Genomic DNA, 21,891 nt, shown 5'->3' with positions numbered 1-21,891 from the left:
ACTCTTCCATAAATACCCCTTGGCGAGGATGCCAGAAATAACACTTTGCTAGAGATGGTTCTTCAAAATTCGTCATCCCACAAGTTTGTTGGAGTGTGAGGTCGGTCTTTGCATATAATGCTTATAAAGCTATAATACTAAGCATTTCTGCAAGCCTTGAGTGGACATCGCTGGTGCTACTAAGCATTGGGTCAAATGCCCCAGTTGGTGTCCATTTGCTGGAGGGTTGACTCTAGAGCAGCAGTTCTCAACCTGCGGGTCCCCAGATGTTGTTGGACTACAACTCCCATCATCCCTGAGCTCTGGCCTTGCTAGCTAGGGGTGATGGGAATTGTAGTTCAACAACATTAGTGGGGACCCACAGGTTGATGAAATCGGGCATTTCCAGACCTCCGAGGGTAACAAGGATCATCATCCCAGTAGAACTGACATTTGCACTTTGCATAGCACACCTATAGTCGGTGATAGCATGAAACAATAATCAGTTTACATGTCTTTGTTAAGGGTTCCTTAACAAGCTCTCCATCACCTCAAATCCTTGAGCCAACACCAATTTTCTTGCACTAACTCAAAATTACTCAATCAGGATCAATGTTTTAGTGGCCAGGATTGTGAGTTTATTCCATGTTACATTTAAATTAATATTATTACTTGGTGAAATAGCATGATTTTCTTTCTTTAAAAAACCCCCAACACAATAGAAATCCTGCAGCAACAAAACTACTTGGCTTTGGCAATCCTCCATCAGCTGGGTGTGAATGGTTTTTCCACTTGGCTGTGGTCACCCAGTTTAGGAATGTGATTTGTATCACACCCTTTCCCCTACTCTTGTTACACAGGAAGTGTCTCTGTGCTTTCCATTCATGGCACAGGAAGAGGCGGGTGAACTTTCCACAAAAACACATGGCATAATGGTAGGTGTTCTTTTGCTCTGACACCCTGTTCAGTGATTCTAGCTAAGATAGGTCAGACGTTCTGATTTTCTTGGAAATAGCTCTAAAGTCAGCCATGATACATCCCAACTTGGTACCCCCCAGGTGCTGGGCAGAAGCTGCATCAGCTTCAGCCAACATGATCAGTGAGTCAGGGGTCTTGGCAATTGTAGTCCAATAACATCTGGAGGGCGTCATATTATAGAAGGTTGCTCCAGGCCTTAGTAGCACAGTTATATCTGCAGAACTGGTTCCTGCATTAGAGATGCTTAGCAGATCTCTCTCCATACATGTAGATAACATGTGGACAGACAGCACAGCAAGGAGGCATGTGGACATTGATGATTGGACTGGGAAGTACGGACTTGCTGCCCCCTTCGTGTATTTGATAGAGAACAGGGAGGAGTTCCTCTCAAAATGCCTTATTGTAATGCTATAATACAGCTGTTTGCTCAACTGCTTCCCATGCAAACATTGATCCTGTGCTTTATTCGGATCCCCCTGTCCCTTGAAAAAGAAAGTGCAGGCCTTTTGCATCTGGTCTTGTTATACCTTCATTTGGACAAAGAGCAAAACTTTCAAAATAAGTACAATAAGGCAAAAATGAGCAGGGTAGAAGATAAATGTGAAGCAACATGTGGGATTCCTTTGCCAACTGGTGAGCTGGTTCTTACCCTGTTTTTGGAATAAAACATGGCAGACGTTGCCAAAAGGGCTACTTGCTGCTCTGTGGATGCTGGAAGGTTCTAGCAAAGTGTGTCAGTGGTGTATACTGTACAGTGGTACATCAGGTTAAGTACTTAATTTGTTCTGGAGGTCTGTTCTTAACCTGAAACTGTTCTTAACCTGAAGCACCACTTTAGCTGATGGGGCCTCCTGCTGCCACTGCGCCGCCGCTGCACGATTTCTGTTCTCGTCCTGAAGCAAAGTTCTTAACCCGAGGTACTATTTCTGGGTTAGTGGAGTCTGTAACCTGAAGCGTGTGTAACCTGAAGTGTATGTAACCCTAAGTACCACTGTATATGTTTATGAGGGGAATTACTCACCAATCACCTTCTTAAATAGTGATTATTTGACTATATAATGGATACTAAATTTCCAGAGTAAATTATTAACCAGCTTTGTCAAAGTACAAGCACACAAGAGCTCCTGGAAAGAACAAGTGCTTCCAGACCTTTTAGCCTCGAAATCTTTCTTTGTTGCTTTTTCTATTGCTCCTGATATCCATCATGTTAACAGTATTTAGAACTGTGATGGGAGGAAAAGAGGCTTTCTAATGTGGTAGTTAGAGATTGATGATGCTGGTAGTGTTGATGTTGAGGAGGTTCCACTCTGCTTAGAAGCTAATACACAGTTTGGTTCTGTGTGTGAGGGTTTCTGTATCAAACCTCCAGGTTCAGAGGTAGTATATCATTGAATACCAGTTCCTAGGAAAACAACAGGATTGTCTTCCGGCCTTGCTTGTGATTTCCCAGAGGCAGCTGCTTAGCTTCTGTAGAAAGTTAGATGGACCTTTGGTAGGGTTGCCATATGCCCTCTTTTTCCAGGACATGTCCTCTTTTTCATGGGTAGAGTTGTCATAGTGATCCATAGTTAAAAGTAGAAGTCAACAAAATGTGGCCTCTTTTTTGCTCTTCAAAAAATGGCTACCCTACTTGGGCTGACCCTATCTGCCTACTTGGAAACAGTTCCCTCTCTCTTCAGTGATTATCCTTTGTTCCATGTGTTTAGGATTGTAGCTTTTACAAGCTTTTACAAGTCAATGGATGTTCCCCCCACCCAGGGTTTTACTTCACTTATTTATTTCTATATTTATAAATAAATAGATTATGACATGCGGGTAGGAATCTGTCCCCCACCCAAATCTTAGACAACATCATCTATCTATCTATCTATCTTCCTTCTAAACGTCCCTTCACCCAAAACGATGAACCACGGTTAACATTAAAAGCAGCAACTGAAATGCGTGACTGTATTGTAGCATCTACTTCAGCTCTCATTAAGTGGGGTTGGCTGCTTGGTGCAACAGTGAGCTAATCTCTCTCTGATAGGATTTATAAGAAAATCCAGTTGTTGTCCCTTGACCCTGGTTATCTTTCCTCTGCTTGTATACACTGGGGGAAGAGACTGTCTGTTGACGTCTGTTTTGTCAATGATTAGGGCTCTCAGGGGTTCAAGTTCAGCCAAGAGTGAGTGTTGCTCATGAAATTGGGATGAGTTGGGGAAACTGAAAGCTGCCTTATACCGAGATAGAGCATTGCTCTACCTAGCTCAGTATCATCTACTGATTCGCCTCTCCAGGGTATAGTACATTCCCTGCTCTAACTACTGGGTTATAGCCTTTCGCTGTTCTACAGCATTTCACAGTGGAATTAATAATTCCAAGTAAAGGCATTGTCTTCTTTCATAATACTTTGCATCTGTGTAGTCCTTGAGGGTGTTCAAACTGATTTACATGCACTGTCTGTGATCCTTGCGACCCAGACTGCCAACATGAGGCCCACAAGCTGTATCTGTTGAAACTATTGAAGATGTTTCTGTTTTGACAAGCTTTTCAAGATTGATCAAAGGGTCTTTGCCTTAGGTTTTCATACTGTGCTGTTTTTAAACCTATCTTTAGTGGGGGGTTTTGGAACCAGTTTCAAAGCTATTTTTAGCTGTCTTTATGGCATGCCTGTAAATGGACTGTAAATGACGAACATAAAAGGTGATCCATAAATTAATCAATAGTGATGATGATCTGGCCCCTTGATCCCAATAAAAGCATACAACTCAGCCACTTCCTCCTAGGCAAACGAAATAATCTCTTTTAATCTCGTTTGTCCCAATAGGGAAAGCACCAAGCATTTCTGTAATTATGTATCTCAGCAGCTTGTTGCCATATACAAGGCAAGACATAAACAAACGGAACTGAGCAGCTCTGCCCAAGTGATGTGATCAAAATGACAAGTAGAGTAAACGAGCCAAGCAGCAGCGTAAAGGTTCTGTTGCAGTTACACACAGAGAGAGATTTGTGGCACATTTTTATGACAAACTTTCTCCATACAATGAAGAAAGTCAACTTTTTCAGGGTCAATTTGCTTAGAAATCTTTGCCTGTATCTCTCCGAGCTGGCTTCCATATAGTAGGGCCCCATCCCAGTCAGAAGAGGCCTGCCAGTTTACTGGCCAGAGGTGTTCCTCTTGGGAACACTGGTAGTGTTTTCCAATACAGTGGTACCTCGTTCTTGAACATAATCTGTTCTGGAAGACCATTCGACTTCTGAGGCGTGTTCGAAAATGGAAGCATTTACTTCCGGGTTTTCGCCTTTCGAAAACCCAATGTTTGGCTTCCAAGATGCTTGAAAACCGAGGTTCCACAGTATATAACAACCACGTCCCTAATAACAGTGCCAAATGTAGCACAGGCAGCAGACGCTTTTGTGGCAGTCCTGGACTGGTCATAGCAAAAGTCAGGCCTAACCTTCTGCTCCCAGGAGTTTTTTTGCTACTTCCACTTCTCGCATGTCCCCCAGTTTGTACTTTATGAAATGCATGCAAACATAGTTCTGCACTGGACCATGAAAGTGATTAATAGGCATGGCTCACATAACTGTATCATAAACGTCTGCAAGCAAGTTTGACCACTGCCAAATATATATGCGTATACATAGTACTTGGGCTGAAAGATTCCCCACCCCTGATCTGGGTCCTGTGGAGCACCCAGAATATATGATTTCATACTGGGCATACTTGAATGCCATTACTAACCTTTCTGCCACTGTGCAAGTACTATTTCAAACGCTCTTGCAGCAAAGCTACTTCTAGTTGCCTGCATTTTTTCCTAAAAATGAAAAAGCCTTTCCTTTCCTCAAGGCTTTGATTGTTTTGTCTCTCTTGTGCTGCATTTCCTGAAAGCTTCAGAAGAATACCAGCGTCTGGCTTCCTGTTCAATAGCTACGGCTGATCTGTTATCGTTTCCGTTGAAAGAGAGAGCAAGAGAGAAGCAGCTGAGAGGCCAATTTTGAGTGGAAAAGAGCCACTCTTTAAGGGTTAAGCAGCCCACATGTATGCATGCCCTTCTTTAAACCCAGGGATAGGGAACCTCAGGACTGGGGAGGAAGAGGATTCAGCCTTTTCCCTGTCCCTTGGCACTCTCTCCTCTCAGCAATCTTGCCTTGCACCCTCCTTGAGTGGTTTTTTGCCCGGCTGGAATGTGTCGTGGAACTCTGATGATGCCTCTCCTGGTTGGAGAACAGAGATGGTGTGTGTAGTAACTAGTTGTTTGTTATTTGCTTGCCACCAAATGCACAAGAAAAGCTCCCATGTTTATTCCTTGGTTTTCCCCACTAGTTTCCAGTTGACATTCACACTCCTTGTACTTACAGTTGGATGTACTTGTCAATTTCAGTTTTTCTCTGTTTCTCATTTCTGAGTTAGATTCTTCACATTTCTGCACTGCTTTCCAATTTTTCTTAATCGGTTCTTCATGAAAATTCATCAGTATTCTCATGTGAAATTCCCCTAGCATTCAGTTTTGTATGCAATTGTATGTAATAAAACACATATTTTTGCAAGCAGATTTCCCTGCCACAGTGCAGTTTTGTATGTTATTTTCACTAATATATGTATTTCTGCGCAGATGACTTGGCCAGGCATATGCATTGCAAAATTCAGACAAGTGTAGATTTTGAAAGATAGCTGTGCTTTGGTTTGTATATTGTTTCTGGAGTTGCAGGTTCCATAGGTTTATATTAAAATTGTGATCTGAACCAATTTTTCAACCCATCCCAACCTGTAGAACACACACGAACCTCTGAGCCTGACTTCTGTCTCACGGCGTATATAGATTGGTGTTGGAATCAGATTCTGTTCTTTCTCTTAGATACTATCAACCCTCAGTTAGTGGGCATCTGACATCAATACCTCTGTGCAGGTTCCACAGGTTTGATTCTGATATATATCTCATCAGAGGAGAATATAAAGAGAAATTGGTGTGGTAAAGAGTGATATTCTTTCAAACCGCTACATCTCAGAGAAACGGACATTGGGGTAGTTTTCTTTCACAGTGGCACTGCTCTAGTCCTTGCATTGTCACAGCCTGCCTTCTGCATTGCACTGAACTGCTGGTGCGAGTGAACGAGAATGTGCAGCAAGTTTCTTCTACTGTGGCCAAGGGAAATCGAAACTGTTGATTCCTCCATGACATGATGCTCTTAACAGAACAGGAAACTCCTGCTGCTTATAAGCAGGAAACTCCAGGGTGTGTGCTAAGCGTAACTGGTTTTTTTGTTATTGTTGCTAGAATCTAAAAGCCTAGTGGTTTGTTCACATACTATTTCTACTAGAGAGAGTCATAATTCACACTGCAAAAATTGTCATTCTCTCCCTCCCCCATGATGCTTCTTTGTTTATAAGGATTTAAAGCTTAATGTCCAGTGGCAAAGAAACTGACTTGTGAAAAAGGAAGTCCTAGGTTTAAATTTTATCTCTGCAGCAAACTCACTAGGTGAGCTTTCAAAATTAGCTGCTTACCTGCGGCATCAAACTGAATCATCAATGTGGGGTTCTTCTTTGTAATTTGTACATTCTGTAGCACTAAAGAGTAGTTAACTATTGGGGGGGGGGAGAATATTCACAGATATGAAGATGCTTTAGGAAGTCACCTCTGATTAAAAGTCATTGGTATGAAGATTAGCAGCTTCACCCCTGGAAAGGGCATCAGATCAGAGGCTCTGCAAGCGTATTCACAGGATCACTAGATGAGCTGCTTTTTCATGTTAAGATATTTTTTTTACTGGTCTTAATTTCAGCCAGAGTACAGCAGGATTTAGTTACAGAATCCTTACAGCCACAGCTTAATGTCAGAAAAAATTACCTTAGAGCATACACAGAAAGTACTTCCTTCACCACAATGTAGTCTTCATCTAAACTAGGATTATAGGCTATTCCCTCAAGGCCCCTTCTCCACCAGTCCAGGAGTGCCATGAAAGCTTCCGCTGCCTGTCCCACATTTGGTACTATTTTCAGGGACATGGTTGATATTTTTCAGAAAACACTACCAGTGTTTTCTGCTGCTCATTTCCCTCTCCAGCACATGCAGAAGCCGCCTTCTTGACCATTGGACCAACTATTGGCCTCGTCCGCTCAATCTTTCTTCGCATGCAGGGGAAATCCCTAACTCACCAAGGGCTTGAGACCCATCAACTACCCTCACCTGGTGTATCCAGCCAGTCAAAGCAGTTTCCCAGGGTGTGTCCTCTGTCACATGCTGACAGTTTCTAAGAGCCTCAGGTGAGAGCTGAGTGTAAGGTGGGGACCAAAGGTGGACAACCTATCCCAGAAGGAGCATGACGTGTCCCTCCCCAGAGGTACCACCCCTTCCCTAACATCCCATAGACCCCCTACATGCAGAAATGCTACAAGAATAATAATAGAGTTCAAAATTGCCATAGTCCAACAGGATTGTTGAAAAAGAACCATTGGTATCAGTTTCAGAACACATGGGTAGATACCACTGAGGTCTTTGAGATTCATTGCCGTATCTCCTGTATTTTTTAAGAAGATCAGTATGGAGTGCTCTGAATTGCATTTGGAACCATGATGCATGAGGAAGGGGAGCGGACCCTTTCACTGTTTTCTGGTAATGAATAATCCCCCAACTGCTATTTGTTCCAGTAGGAAAAAAGCATCCTAATGAATCCCACACACCAAACTTCTATTGCCACAGACACAATTCCCCTACCCACATCTGCATGGCTGGTTTTTTAAAAGAGGGGGAAATTTGATCGCAGTTCTTAGACTTCTTGGCTACCTTGGTCCTTATTTAACTGTAGATTGATGTCTAATGGGTGAACAAACCTTAAAATAACTCTTTCAGCAGAACAGTGCAATGCTAGGAATGTATTTGGGGCACACACACCTTGTCTAAGTAGATAGTCAAGAGGCAACTAAATGATGATCAAAGCCAGAAGCCGCAGCTGGAAAGACTGGTGAGCAATAGTCCCTTCTCGACTCCAAATTGCTTTCATTTTTCTCTTTCAGCTGGTGTTAAAGCAAAAGCCCAGGTCAGCAAGTTTTCGTCGGATCCTATTTTTCTTACGAAAGGAAAATGTCATCTATGAGCTTGGGCAGATTATTCTACACGCGAAGTTAAAATCAATTTGGCACTGATCTCATTTAACATGGCAGGTCAGTGTCTGCCTGCCTTATTAGCTCTCTTGATGAAACCTGAGGAATGTCCTTCCAGGTATTAAAAAAAGTGAAATCCTGGTAAGGGCATATAGAGTGTAGGCAGTAGATTAAACTGCATAGGGATCTAGAGCCAAAGGTGGCCTTGCACGCTTTTGCTGATTTTTAAAATTCACTCAAAATCCTGCTGTTGTTACCAAGGGTTGAAGTTGCTGGAAATCTTGCCGTTGAGCTTATTCACATGGGCTCCCCCCCCAAAAAAAATTCCCATCTTACTCCTTAATCTTGATGAAACGTGGGGTTTTCCCCCAGTTTTGCTAGAAATGTGAACAATTCTCAAATTTAAAAAACAAAATAAAACCAGCAATTCAGGAATAGCTTGGACATACCGTATTGGCCCAAATATAAGCCACACCCGAATATAAGCTGCACCTTTAAAATTGGAGGGGGGGAGAAAAAAAGAAAAAATACCTGAATATAAGCCGCTCCCTTCCTCACTGCTCCTGGCTGCCTACTGGGGGGGCGGGTGGAGCCATGCTGCATTGCTGCATGCCTTTCCCCTTCCTCACTCTCCCATCCCAGCCTTGGGGGAGAGGACAGGGGACTACATGTGGGGTGGGCCATGCTCCTGGTGCTGTTTGCCCTACGCTCCTGGCTGCATACCGTAGGGTCACGAATATAAGCTGCACTTTAACTTTTGACGGTTGGAATTTGGGGAAAAAGTGAGGCTTATATTCAGGCCAGTACGGTATGTGGGTGCAAGACACAAGAGAACAAAGCTCAGTGGGTTGGAACCATAAAATTCCATGTTTAAAATGGATCTCCCCCTCCATCGCTGGTTGTTCAGGGTTGTATCCTGAGTGAATAGTTCCCATTTCCAATGGCAAAAGAGTTCTTGCTCCATAGTATGCTTCTGAATACCAGTAGTAGATTTCCAGGTAGTATGCCTCTTCCCTGTGGGGAGTGTTCTTTTTTTCCTGGGCCAACATTTTTTTGGGGGGGGGAGGAATGAGGTGAATCCTGGATTAGCATTCTTTAAAACTAGGTTCCTTGGCATCTGCTTCCCAGATTGAATATTGGGGAACTAGAGGGTTGCAGGGAGTATTTATTCAAGACCATTTGCATATGTGTTACAAACACAAACACACACACACACACACACACAGAGAGAGAGAGAGAGAGAGAGAGATTCTTTTGCCAGTTACTTTTCTATGAACCATTATAACCCTCTGCTACATTTCTGATCAGAGGTGTTGGACAGCAAAAAGGCTAGCTACCAGGAAATTCTTTTGGACAAGAGATGATGATTATACCTTGGTAGTCACCCCTAGTCTTCCTATGGAGCTGACAACTCATGTCAGTGTCAAGAGCTGAAGGAGATTGCAGGGGGTGCCAAATGGAGATTTCATCTGTGAACCTTCAGTTAGTTCTGGGCAAAGGAAGGAAAGATCTTCACAGAGAGAGGCCAATGAAACCTTAAATTACCAGTTGGGCAGGTAATTGACCCCATAAACCTTTTAGGAGTCTGGATCAAGCTTGTTTGCTGGTCTGAGCAACTAGGAGATATTTTCCCATTGACTATAGATTACTTTTGCCTTCCCCCTACCCTGCTGTTGCCTTGTCTCCCTCATTCCTCCTCCCAATGTGCAAAGGAGTCCAAGAGTTACAGCTTGTCATGATAACATCTCTCCTATTGTCACATGCTCATTCATTAAAGAATATATATATATAGAGAGAGAGAGAGAGAGAATTACCTGATACGCTGCTTGTGGTGTACCAGTGTGTGAGAGTGATGTGTCTTTCCCCCTGTTTTTGTATTTAGTGTTTTTCTTTCTATACATTCTCCATGAATCTAGGGGTAATTGTAGCTCCATGCAGCATGCAACGTACAGTGTGTGTGTTGGTTTGTGTGTGCAGCTATAAAAGGGCATGTTAAGATCTTGTACTTTATAAGATGCGCTGTAGTTACATGACATATGCAAGTGTCCTTATGCTCAGATTTTGCTCCGGTGTGAAGTGTCCCTTAGGAGGACTGAGTTGAGAGACCATGACCTTTTCAGACATTTCTCTCTTTCATCTAACTTTAGCTTTCAGTGTTGTTACATGTTCAAGGGAGACTGAAGAGAGTTCAGGGATTGTTTCTGCAGGATTACTAAACCTGTAAATTGACTCCAAGCTGGTATGAGAAAGGGAAAGTTTGGTTTTAATTGTTAATGTCTGTAAACCACTTTTCATCCATATGGATGGGAGAAGTTCCCGTTGACCTCAATCTGATGTGGATTTTGCCCTTAGAATTCAAACATTTCTTTGCCTTGGTTTCATTTCCAGTTAATGTCATGAAAGTAGCAACTGCTGTGACTTACTGCTCTAATTCTGGAGTGATAATGGAGTTCAGCAGCCATTACCTTGGCATCCTGCTATATTTATCTCTCTTCCTTCATGGCTATTGTGGTGTGTGTGAATTTTCTCTCTTTCAGGTTCTAGTCAGGGTCCCAAAAGTAATACAAACCAGCAGAGGTGGAAGAGGTACTATTGCTTCCAAAGCATCTGGTTTTGCATTACAAGTGTTGAGTGCTGGAATATCATGACCCTAGAGACCAGCAGCAATTAAGACTCAAATTTGGAGGCTGCAGTCTCCAGATGGGGAGCCAGGCAAAGGTCTTAACCTGCTACTGGAGACCGGAAAACCATTGCACCTGAGATTGATGGACCCAGAACAACCTCCCATCCTGCCAGGGCCTGTAGGGCCAGAGGCTGGTCTTTAAGGGAGTGCCTTCCTCCAAAGAACCTAATGCCTCTCACAGTACCTCACTGGTCAGGAGGCCATGGAAAGGGTGCCCATATTCAGGCCAGAGTGCTAGCCCTTTAAGCATCTGAGATGATCCAGAATGGGGTGGAGTTTGGGAGATGTAATCTAAGGGCAGAGTCTTGAAAAGGCTCAGTCTATTGGCAACTTTAGTTGGAGAAAGTTGCTCACTTGGAGCTATCCCTGGTCCTGCAACTCTTGATCAGCCTTGCTCTGTGGAATCAGTCATCAGTTTAGAGCATATCAGAGAGGCTTCTGTGTTTGATTCAGATGTTGATCTAAGTCAGGCATGGCCAAACTTGGCCCTCCAGCTGTTTTGGGACTACAACTCCCATCATCCCTAGCTAACAGGACCAGTGGTCAGGGATGATGGGAATTGTAGTCCCAAAACAGCTGGAGGGCCAAGTTTGGCCATGCCTGATCTAAGTCAAGATCATCCAGATGTTGTTGGATTCTAGTTCCCATCAGTTCAAGTCATCATGGTTAGTGGTCAGGGACGATGGGAGGTGTAGTCCCAGGGCTTTTTTTTTCAGCCAGAACTCGCCAGAGCTCAGTTCTGGCACCTCTCAGGTGGGCACCATTGCCCTCTTAAGAGATCAAGGGAGGGGTTCATGATGAGTTCCTGCACCTCTTTATCTAGAAAAATAGCACTGTTCAGTCCAACAATACTTGTAGTGCCACCAGTTTCCCATCCTTGTTTGGACAGGGGTAACCTGCAGATCACTCCATCTTGGAGCACTTTTAAGATCTTGAAGGTCAAAACCACCACTTTGAATCTGGCCTCATAAGGTGCAGCAAAGTATCCTGGTCAAAGAAGCAATGGCTTCTCTCCCACAGCTTGTAAGCTTTGATTCATTTATTGAACCCAGGAACAGAATGTTATGAAACTCTCAGTCATCCTCTTCCACTAATGATTCATAGATGCTAGGGTGACCATGTGCCCTACTTTATAATAATATTTTATTATTTTTTCCATATAGAAAGTTACATTTGTTACTCAACTATTATGAAGACTTAGCACTCTGTTTAAAGGGCTGTCCAGGTTAAAGATAAAGAAGCGCAGGGGCCCTTGAAGTTGCCCATCAACATTTCACACCTGGACAGCAGACTGTGTGTGCCCACCTGTGCACAGTCTTTTCCAGTATGGTGGGATTTATTGCATTTTTATTGGAATTATAGTAATTATTTTGCAGATTGCATATATGCATACCAATTTTTGTATGCAGATATGTGCCCCCTTTTGTCCTGTATTTTGGTGATACATTTTTTCTTCTTTTTCTAGGTGTAGGAAGTCACCCTACTCTTTTCACTGTCAGTTAGTGCTTAAAATAGCATTGAATAGATTTTGGCATTTTATCCAATATTTCACAGTAAAGGAGTGATGTGCTGCCACTTTCCGTTGCTAAAACCTCTTGACATCCCTTGGACATGATTGTGTGGAGTCGAGGAGCCGTTTGTATGCCATTGTTAAAAATAAACTGTCTCCTCAGTTTGGCTAGATCCAAGCTTCTGTTAAGCAGTTGGTCTCATCAGCAAAGTTGTGGTTCAAAAGTCTGCAGAACCAGAAATGTAGGCTGTCTAAATTGCAATAATTTGGTCTTTTTAAAAAAAATAAAATAAAAGAGCTTGCAACTTTGCCACATAAATCTAAGCCCTTGCCTCCTAATTAGAAGTGACTCATGGCTCCCCCGGAAAGTTGGTGTGATCTACGTCTGTAGCATATAATTATCTCTCTCTTCCATGGAGCAGTATAGGCAGCCACTTAAGCATTAATTAACTTTAATGAACTTACTGAGATCAACTTTGGCTTCTGGAGCAGTTTGGTTTATGCTGTAAATTTTGAAGACAAAACACTGCGCTGCGGGATTAAGTAATACCCTACAGCCAGCCTTGGGGCGTCCCATCTTTGTCCCTTCTCTGGGGCCACTTTTGAAATGCCAGCTTGTTCCCTCCTGTCATGAAGAACTGGGGTGGACTTATTAGCAACAGCAAAATGCATGGGATTAAATCCACCATGTGTTATTAATCTTGGCAAGCTAATGAGAGGTTAATGAACATAGTTCAGTTGCTAAATTAAATGCAATGGGTCCCTTGCTTTCTAATAACTGAGCGTTTGAAGCAAAACAAATTGTTTTGAGTAGCAGAAGTGTGTTCTGGTTGCAGTTGCCTTCATCCTTACAAGCTGCACTGAACACAGTTGGATTTAACACCAGAGCATGGAACTAGGTTATCCTCTTGCTGGAAGACATGGCGCTCTGTGGTAGATAGAGTGGGCATTTCCCCTTTGCCTTGCCTTTTCTGGATTTGTGGATCTCTTAAGTCCCTGGCACCTTTTTCTAATGCTTCTTACCTGCCCGCTTCCAATAGTTTGGCCCAGGTAACATTATATGACCTGGGAGCATTTGATTTGCAGGCATTGTTAAACTGAAGCAGGGCGTAGGCCTCAGTCATGAACCTTACTAGGAGGGCAGTGGGAGCCTCATCTAAACTGGTCTTGAGCACTTTGAAGGAAGGATGAGATAGACCAAGAATCATAGAATTGTAGAGTTGGAAGGCATCACAAGAATCTTCTAGTCCCACAACCCTGAGATTAAGAGTCTCTTGCTCTAAAGTATGTTCAAATGCTGTAAAATGAACAGAATAGTGCATATACCAGTTATTAATTGTGTTTATACCCTACCTTTCCTACAAAGTGGCCAATTCAGTGTTCCTGATTCTCCCTCTTCATTTTATCCTCACAATAACCTTGTGAGGGAAGCTAGTCTGAGAGAAACTGTGAGCCAATGAGACCCAGTGATTCATGGCTGAGTAGGGATTTTAATATGTGTCTCTCTGGACCTAGTTTGACACCCTAACCATATCTCCTAGGGTCTAGTATCTGCACAACTAAATTATACCCCATACTAAATAATTACTTATATTACCCTAGCTGCGAAAGCTCCTCCAGAATTGTGAGTTCACAGTTCAGAGGTGATTTAGTAAGTGGTTCTTTTTGACATTTCTTGTATTGTGAATTCTGCTCGAGGCCTAAATTGCACATAATGTACATGAGATTCTTTTCTGTTTCTGTCCTGCATTAGCAACATTCACAGCTTCAAGGCATTTTAGTGTCAAAGTGTGGGAATGTGTTCATACTTTGGCAAGTCTCCAGGGGGAAATGGGAGCTCTGTGTTGTCAGCATAGTAGGTGCCAGTACTTTAATAATGATGGCAGCACTTAGCGCTTTGGGGAGTTCAAAGCCCTTCACGTACATCATTTGGTTGTAGTCCTCCAGCAGCCCCACTGTTATTATGCTCACGTTGCAGGGGGCTGTAAGCTGAAGCTGACAGAGAATTGCCTAAGGCCACCTAGCTAGGTCGTGACTGGGATGAGACTTCCTGGTTCACAGCTTGGCCTCCTATCCATTACGCTATACTCGCTCTTGGGGTGTTGTTGCCCTAGCTTTCACTGTGCAGGTCAGCTGAAATATTGGGTCCAGCAACAAAAGCTCCTGCTGGATCAAGCCCCAAACCCATAGAGTCCAGCACCCTAATCTCACAATGGTCAAACAGATCCCTGTGGGATGACCACAAACAGGACATGAGCACAATAGTCCTCACCCTGCTTGTGATGCCCAGCAACACAAGAGGTAGAACATGGCCGCAGAGGGCTACTAGCCACAATGGCTCTTTTCCTCCACAAATTTGCCTAATCCTCTTTGGAAGCCATCCAAGTTGGTGCCATCTAACTGGGATCTGTCTAGTCAAGTGTGGCAAAGGTGTGGTGACAGGCCTAGAGACCAAGTCCTGTGAAGAAAAGTGAAATTAGTTGGGTACGGTTAGCTTTGAGGGAGAAGATACAATTATGAGGCAAAATGGCAGTCCTCTCCAGGCATGGGGAGGGATGTCATGCAGATCGTGGAACAAACTGATTGCCCTCCAATTTCTGTTTCTCACTTGGGAGTCAGCAACTTTCATCACAATAATATGTTTTGAATGCATTATAAACATGCAACACCAGGTGGTGCCAGAGAGCAATAAAGGAATTTATATGGATTTTTACATAGGTTCCCCCCCTTTTGTTGTAACAATTTAATTTCTGACTTATTTATAGCATTTTTATCCTGTGTCTGGATCCACCACTGGACAGATGAAAAACATCAGTTGACTTTCCCCCTTTCATATTGTAAGATCAGAAGGTCGACAGTTCAAATTCACACAACAGGGTGAGCTCCCTTTGCTCTGTCCCAGCTCCTGCCAACCTAGTAATTCGAAAGCACGCCAGTGCAAGTAGATAAATAGGTACTGCTGTGACAGGAAGGTAAACATCGTTTCCGTGCGCTCTGGTTTCATCATGGTGTTCTGTTGCGCCAGAAGTGGTTTAGTCATGCTGGACACATGACCCGGAAAGCTGTCTGTGGACAAACGCTGGCTCCCTCGGCCCGAAATGAGATGAGTGCCACACCCCATAGTCGCCTTTGACTGGACTTAATTGTTCAGGGTCCTTTACCTTTTACCTTACCTCCCTTCCATAAAGTCCGTCTGCAGTTATTGTTTAAGACAGGCTGAGGTAACTCTCACACAAGATACAGCACGAGAGTGCCTCCGATGATCCTTTTCATGTGTGCATGCGGCCACATAGGAACATTGATGTGGGGTAGAAAGGGAGCCATTTTAAAGTGGAAGGCTTTCCAACCCCAATTTAAGCCCGAGGTGTGAAAAGGCACTGGCTGAGGGTTCCTGTCTTTGCTGTTGATTCCAAAGGGTGTTTCTTCCTGCTCTCAGGGGAGCTGTGCAGCAGCTGCCTTAAGCACAGCCTGACTGTTAACATGGTGTCAGGCTGCACAGGAGATCATGTTGCAGACAGCTAGACGGGGAATTCTTCGGTTGCTTTGCTAATTATGATCACTATAGCTCCCCGCTCCCTTTTGAATTTCAGGCCTAGTAGACTGCATCTGGTGTAGTTCTTTAATTTAGATTTTGTATTTACTCACCTGGAATGCTTATGCATTTGGATTGTGAGGGGAAGCAGGTTCAAGGCCTTTGCTTACCTGAGAGCAGAATATTTTCCTTCCATGATTGCAGGGGCGGAAACAGCCCTGTTGTGGAAAAGGTGAGCAGGTGCGGATTTATGCCTGACAGTTATAATCTTCACATACGGCTAGAGATTTGACTAGCAGAAAACACTGTTTCTTTTATTTTGACATGAGAGTTAAGCATGCAGACCCCTTTATCCTGTTTGAGGTTCCACATATATCAAGGTAGACCAAACTTCATGCATTAGCGATATATTTGAATTGGTTTTAACACAGGGATAAGGGAACAAAATTTCCTAACCATTCCCCCTACATGGCTGATGTGAGTTGAAGAACTGCAGGTTCCTCAACACTGGTTAAACCCTTGGCTATGCTGACTGGGGCTGATGGAGTTCAACAAACATCTGGAGGGCCAGAGGTTTGCTCACCTCTGCTCTAACTGCTATTGAAGGATACATTTCCTACGCATCAGAACTTTGATATGCACGTACTTCATGTAGCCTTTGTTTGAAGAGGGAGAGAGGAAGAGAAGCGCTCAGATTTTCTTACTATTAAAATATAAAATTCTAGAGAACATGAGTAGTGGTTAGGAAATTATAGTTGTAAAGGTCAGCATTGAGAATCTATATTTTTGCTTTTTTCCTATCAATGCAAGTAACTGTTGCTATGCAGGTAACTACCAACAAATACTTGATTTTGACTGGAACATGCCAAGTTGGCTGGCAAAGCTAGTACCATAATTCCCTCAGGCCTGCCATAGCGATGTCATTAAATAAAGGAAGAAAGGAAATAATCCATTCTGTTCTTCATGTTTTCAGACTGAACCTTTGATGTATGAACTAAATGTAGACAAACAACAACTTGTGGGATTGTGGAGTTAGGTATTGTATTGAACTGCCTATACTTCCATCATTTTTCTCACTATGAAACATTTTATAATTAGGAATGTAAAAAGAATCCACTAGTTCAGCATTCCTTTTCCTGCAGTGGTGAAGGAGAATCATAGAATGGATAGGACCACAAGGATCATCTGGTTGCAATGCAGGAATCTTTTGTCCAGCTTGGAGCTTGAACCCGCGACCTTGAGATTAAGAGTCACATGCTCTACCTCAGTCGTTCTATTTGCAGCGTATTTCACTTTATGACGAATGTAATGTCATCATCAGTATTATTATTTAGACAATTAATATAATGCTTAATTGCAATAGTCTCTAAGTGGTGTACAAGGAAGATAGTACAATGAAAATCAAAAACAATTAAAACTATAAAATCAGATTTCAGTTAAAATGTCTGCTGATTTTTTATTTTTATTTTTTAAGTATTCGGTAGGCACCAGACGTTCAGTAACAAGGGGGCCTGTTTGACCTCAAACAGTGATCAGGCAGGGAATATAAGGGCTTCCATCTTGGTAGCAGCACAGTTCAAGGTGGACTTTTGTAGCACTTGCATTGATACACATTTGCGTGCCTTCTAACCATTGCAGCTTATCAGTTCAAAGCACTTTCCCTGAGCTTAGCCAAGAGTTGTCCTCTTTGGTTATCATTGATACTCACCTTTCATAACCTCATAACCTCAGTCTGCAGGACCAGACATATTTGCATCTCTGAAATCCCCGCTCCCAGCGCCCTTCCTGGTATAGATGGGACACACACAGTGCGCTGCTTGAGAGCTACATGGATTGGAGGAATATTCCCCAGGGATCACGACTTACTTTGAAACCTGGCTTCATTGATTTTGCAAAGTTCACTGGTTCTGTTCTGTTGTTACACAGAAGGACTACAGATCCCTCAAAGTAAGCACCATGATTTTGTCAAGGAAATATGCTGAGGCTCCTGCCAGAAATCCGCTGGTAGCATCTTGAAATATGTTGGCACGCCAACCTTTTTGCCTTTGCCAGCAAAGAACGAGGTCACATTTTACCCGCATGACAACCACATGCAGTCTGGACAGTGAACTTCTGGGGTCCACATTGTACTGTGTAAAATAAATACAGCATTACATGCATGCCTGCTCCCTTGCACGAACCTGGCTCACTGTGACTTGCCCTCTCTGCCAGATAAACATAATACTTGGTCCTTGTGTTGAGAGGCGGTGGCAAGTGGGCCTTTATGGGTCAGTACGGAGATGACAGAAGGGATCACTGTAGGCTCCTTGAATCATAAAACTTTTAACCCTGTTGACATATTAACATGCACCATTTGAGGTTTGGGCGGGACCCTCACCTTCCAGCACCCTCATGCCATTCATGCTTGCCTGAGTAACATCATGGGAAGAATGTTTCCAGCTACCCCCCTCCCCTGCCTCTGGAAGCCTTATAAGAAGCTGCCGAAGGAAAGGGACTGTGAGTAATATCACAGGGTGAGCTGCTGCCTGAAGGTGATGCCCAAAGGAGCCGTGTTCCTTTGGGGAAACTGAGGCCTAGACATCTGATCTGCTGAGCTTGATTCTAGGTTAATTTGCAGCAAACATACCAGCAGTGGCCAGAACATCGAGGACCAAGGTGAAACTGTTCAGTCTCCCTTGTTTTTGCTACTGCCCGGAGGTTTAATACTACTGTGTATGACACTGAATTTTTTTATTTTTCATTTGCTGTTAAATTTGCTGGGTGTTGCTGTTTTATAGCTGCTGTTATGAAATTATTCTTGAAATGGTTGATATTTTTTGGTGTATTTTTCTAAGCTACTTTGAGCATAATTTTTTTGCGGCAAGGCGGCATGCAAATAAAGTGGTGGTTGTGATGATGATTGTAGAAGCAGAAAACCTTTAAGACAGAAGTACACATTTTTCAGTCTCTTGCTTTTCTGTGGGGGGGGGGGAGCATTGCTTATTAGGGATCCGTATAATGTATGGGCAGTTTACTATTTGCAATATCATTTGGAGCAACCCAAATGTCATATTTTGGGGCCTGGGGGCGATGCAATCACTGCAAAAGATTTACGCTGGAATGGAAAATTTAAGTGAGAAGTGCAGGAATGCCCAGTGAGCAGGAAAGCTTCACGGATCTTTCTTGCCTATATTTCTTTTCTGGCATGATGTTTTCCAGGTGTGTTTCTCCATAGAAGTAATTCTAAAAGCACTTCTTGGAGAAAAGCCAAGTTTTTGTATGAAGTTATTGTCTTGTTTAATGACTTGCATCTTAGAGTTGATGAAGTGCTCAGTGAAGACGAAAGCTAGGCCAAAAGTTCAAATGAGCTTGGAAGAATGGAACAGGGGTAAAATGCCCTTTTGCCTGCTGCTGCTACCTCTTCTTGCATTCTTGCAGCAACAAAAGCAGGGCTCCTAGCTATTTTCTGCTCTTCCAGGCAGCTGCTAGTCACCATTTTGTTCCTTGCGTAATGCCATTGTGACCAGCGGCAGAGCAAGCCAATCGGGCGCCTGGGCCCTGCGACTAGGGGCGGGGCCAGCTGGGGCAGGATGCTCTGAGGGGCCTCTGAGAAGTCTGCCTGCCTCCTCCCACTCAGCTGCCCTACAGTTTGGGGGGGGGAGGTGGCAGGTGGACCGTTTGGGGCAGCACAGGAGCCTGTGGGTGCCCAAGCCACTGTGTCACTCCCAGGAGAGACATGTGACTCCGGTGCCTTCAGGGCCCGCTGTGAGTGCTGCCTGGCCTTTTGTCACCCCCCTCAGTGGTGACACCCGGGGTGGACCACCCCGTACCACACCCCCTTCCTCCGCCACTGATTGTGACCAGTGTTCTCTTCTCATGTAGCATGGTTCAGTGGAGCATCCTGAGGTAGGGTGGAAATGGCTGCCATGTAGAAGGAACATAGGCTGGATAACCTAGGCACGTTCTGAACTGCCCATGTCCCCCCACCCAAAAATAGTTGAAATGCCCCTTCATCGTTTTGCTGCCCATGAATGTGCGTTTTGTCTCTGCCATAGTCAAATTTTCCTTTGGCAGCAACTAAGGCCATATTCATGTATTATGGATGTGTGGCAAGGCACAGTGAATTTTCATGGATTACCTCTGCCACTGACATCCACAGCTACATTTGAAAATGGGAACAGAGTCTCCGCAGGTACAGGTGTATGCATATAAAGCTTTCTCCTTGTGATCAGGAACCCTGAAAAATCAAAGTCTCCAATCATGTACCGAGAGCCCTACTTACCTACAGGTATATGGGGGTGGGGCGGTCTGTTTTGACCTTTAAATGAATGTGTGGAGGTCAAGGGTGGTAGTCATAGAATCATAGACTTGTAGAGTTGGAAGGGACCCCCAGAGTCATCTAGTCCAGCCCCTTTGCAATCACAACTTGCTGTTGCATACTTGAAGCTTGTGCTTCCATTTCCATCCTCCGTGTATTCATTAACCATGGAATTGTTGTGGTTTTGTGTTTGGCTGTACCTACCAGCTCAACATTATAAACCATGATATCACATCCAGTGAAGCATATGTGTAGGATCTGGGTGCAAGGTAGATTATTGGCCCACCCCATAAGTTTTGTTTTCATCTTATGTTACCGGATATGGTCAGCCAGTCACCACAAATTACCATGCCATAAAATGTTGAGTGAATGGATATAAAATTAAACCTTAGGAATAGCTTTCCTTAGCAAAATCTTCTGCAAATGTGCAGATGGTATCTAAGTTTCAAATATGAATACATTATCAACTTAATAATGATTTAAAAAAATTCCATTAACTTTCCCAGTTTTGGTAGGTTCAATTTTTGGTGTATTTGTCTTTCAGTTTTCTGAGATTCGCTCACCAGGCTGTTGTTGCCTCAGAGTTAATTTAAATGTTTACATTCTCTTCCCAAATAGGTTTCTTAGAAGAAGCATTTGTTTAAATGGGCTTGACTGTACTGCTGAGATAAAGAGCTTTCCAGGCTCATCAGAATATATGTTTTCACGCAGTTTTGCATCTCAAGTCTCCAGAATAAAACAACTGCTGGGAATCATCTTGGAAATAATTCTTCACTTTGCAATTCCACAAATACACAGTTTATTATAGTTTCAAAGAGAACTTGCCCTCAAGCAGAGACATTGTTTTGGGTGCCAGAGCAAAGATTAAAGCTAAGGGTGTTTTTCTTATATATGTAAAAAGATATATCTATGAAAGGAAACTGAATAGAAACAGCTTCAGCCATATTAATTCTGATCCATTAAAACATATTCTTTCAGCATGGTATGCCCTAGATACTTTGCACTACAATTCCCATCATCCCTGGCCATTGGCCAGGCTGTCTGATTTTGATGTGGATTACAGTCCAAAACACATGGAGGCTACAAGACCGGGGGAGATTGTGATATAATGATTCTTGTCTTTGTACCTGCTAAGACAAGTAAGACCGGGGCAGCCCGTGCATGTGGCGAGGTGAAGCCATTTGTCTCAGGAAGCCAAACCAATCCCCTCCCCTTGCCCTCACTGCTACGACTGTGCTCATGCTGCTGCATTGTGGTGGCAGCGTGGGTGCAGCCTCAGGTTGAGGAGACAGTTGTGGTGACAGGGCTGGCAGCAGTGGGGGCACCACAGTGGAGCCATGGAGGGGGCAAGGTGGGACCCCAGATCTGTAGGGGGCATAGGCATCAGGACAGGAGCAGCATCTTGGCCAGCCCTGAGTAAGGCCGAAGTTCTGGCTACACATTAGGCTGGCAGATCTGGGATTGATCTCTTATATCTAAGATTATTTTTACTAAATATAACTATGGGATATTGCTGGTCTGAATGGGGAAGTGGCTTGGATTCTTTCCTCTGGCTCTTTTCCCCTGATCTAAACCTCCTTTATGGGGTGAGGGGTGGGAACATACAGGCACCTGTATCATGCCTTAATTTCCCCCTCCAAAATAAATAGCACCTGGGGGAGGATTAATTTGTGAAAACAGCATATAAAAGAAGGGTTAAAAAAAGTCCCAATGTCACTTGCTCAATGAAATTGCAACCCTTATGTTTGCATCTATCACCAATCTCCCTGGATAAAGTGAAGCTTGGTGATCGGTTTGATGAATTTTTTTCCGGGCGCAGGCACCAGGT

General features: G+C 43.5%; 1 protein-coding gene across 5 annotated transcripts in view; it reads left to right on the top strand.

Annotated features, from left to right (window-relative positions):
• PPP1R16B (protein phosphatase 1 regulatory subunit 16B) overlaps positions 1-21,891 on the top strand; it is a 111,335-nt gene that overhangs the window by 63,521 nt on the left and 25,923 nt on the right. The window contains exons 1-2 of one of the 5 annotated variants that reach the window (XM_083446929.1): positions 19,351-19,510; positions 19,820-20,033. The exons of 2 other annotated variants lie outside the window; for them this stretch is intronic. In XM_083446929.1, coding sequence (XP_083303055.1) covers positions 20,006-20,033 — 28 coding nt within the window. In that variant the 5' untranslated portion in view covers positions 19,351-19,510; positions 19,820-20,005. Of the gene's footprint in view, positions 1-19,350; positions 19,652-19,819; positions 20,034-21,891 lie in introns of those variants that run through there. 2 more of the 5 variants (XM_083446927.1, XM_083446930.1) reach the window with 2 other exon arrangements.

The sequence above is a fragment of the Podarcis tiliguerta genome (assembly GCF_965153285.1).
Source record: "Podarcis tiliguerta genome assembly, chromosome: 6".
NCBI lineage: Eukaryota > Metazoa > Chordata > Lepidosauria > Squamata > Lacertidae > Podarcis > Podarcis tiliguerta.
Note: the sequence above shows the minus strand (reverse complement) of the source record. Positions and strands in the feature narration are given on the sequence as shown.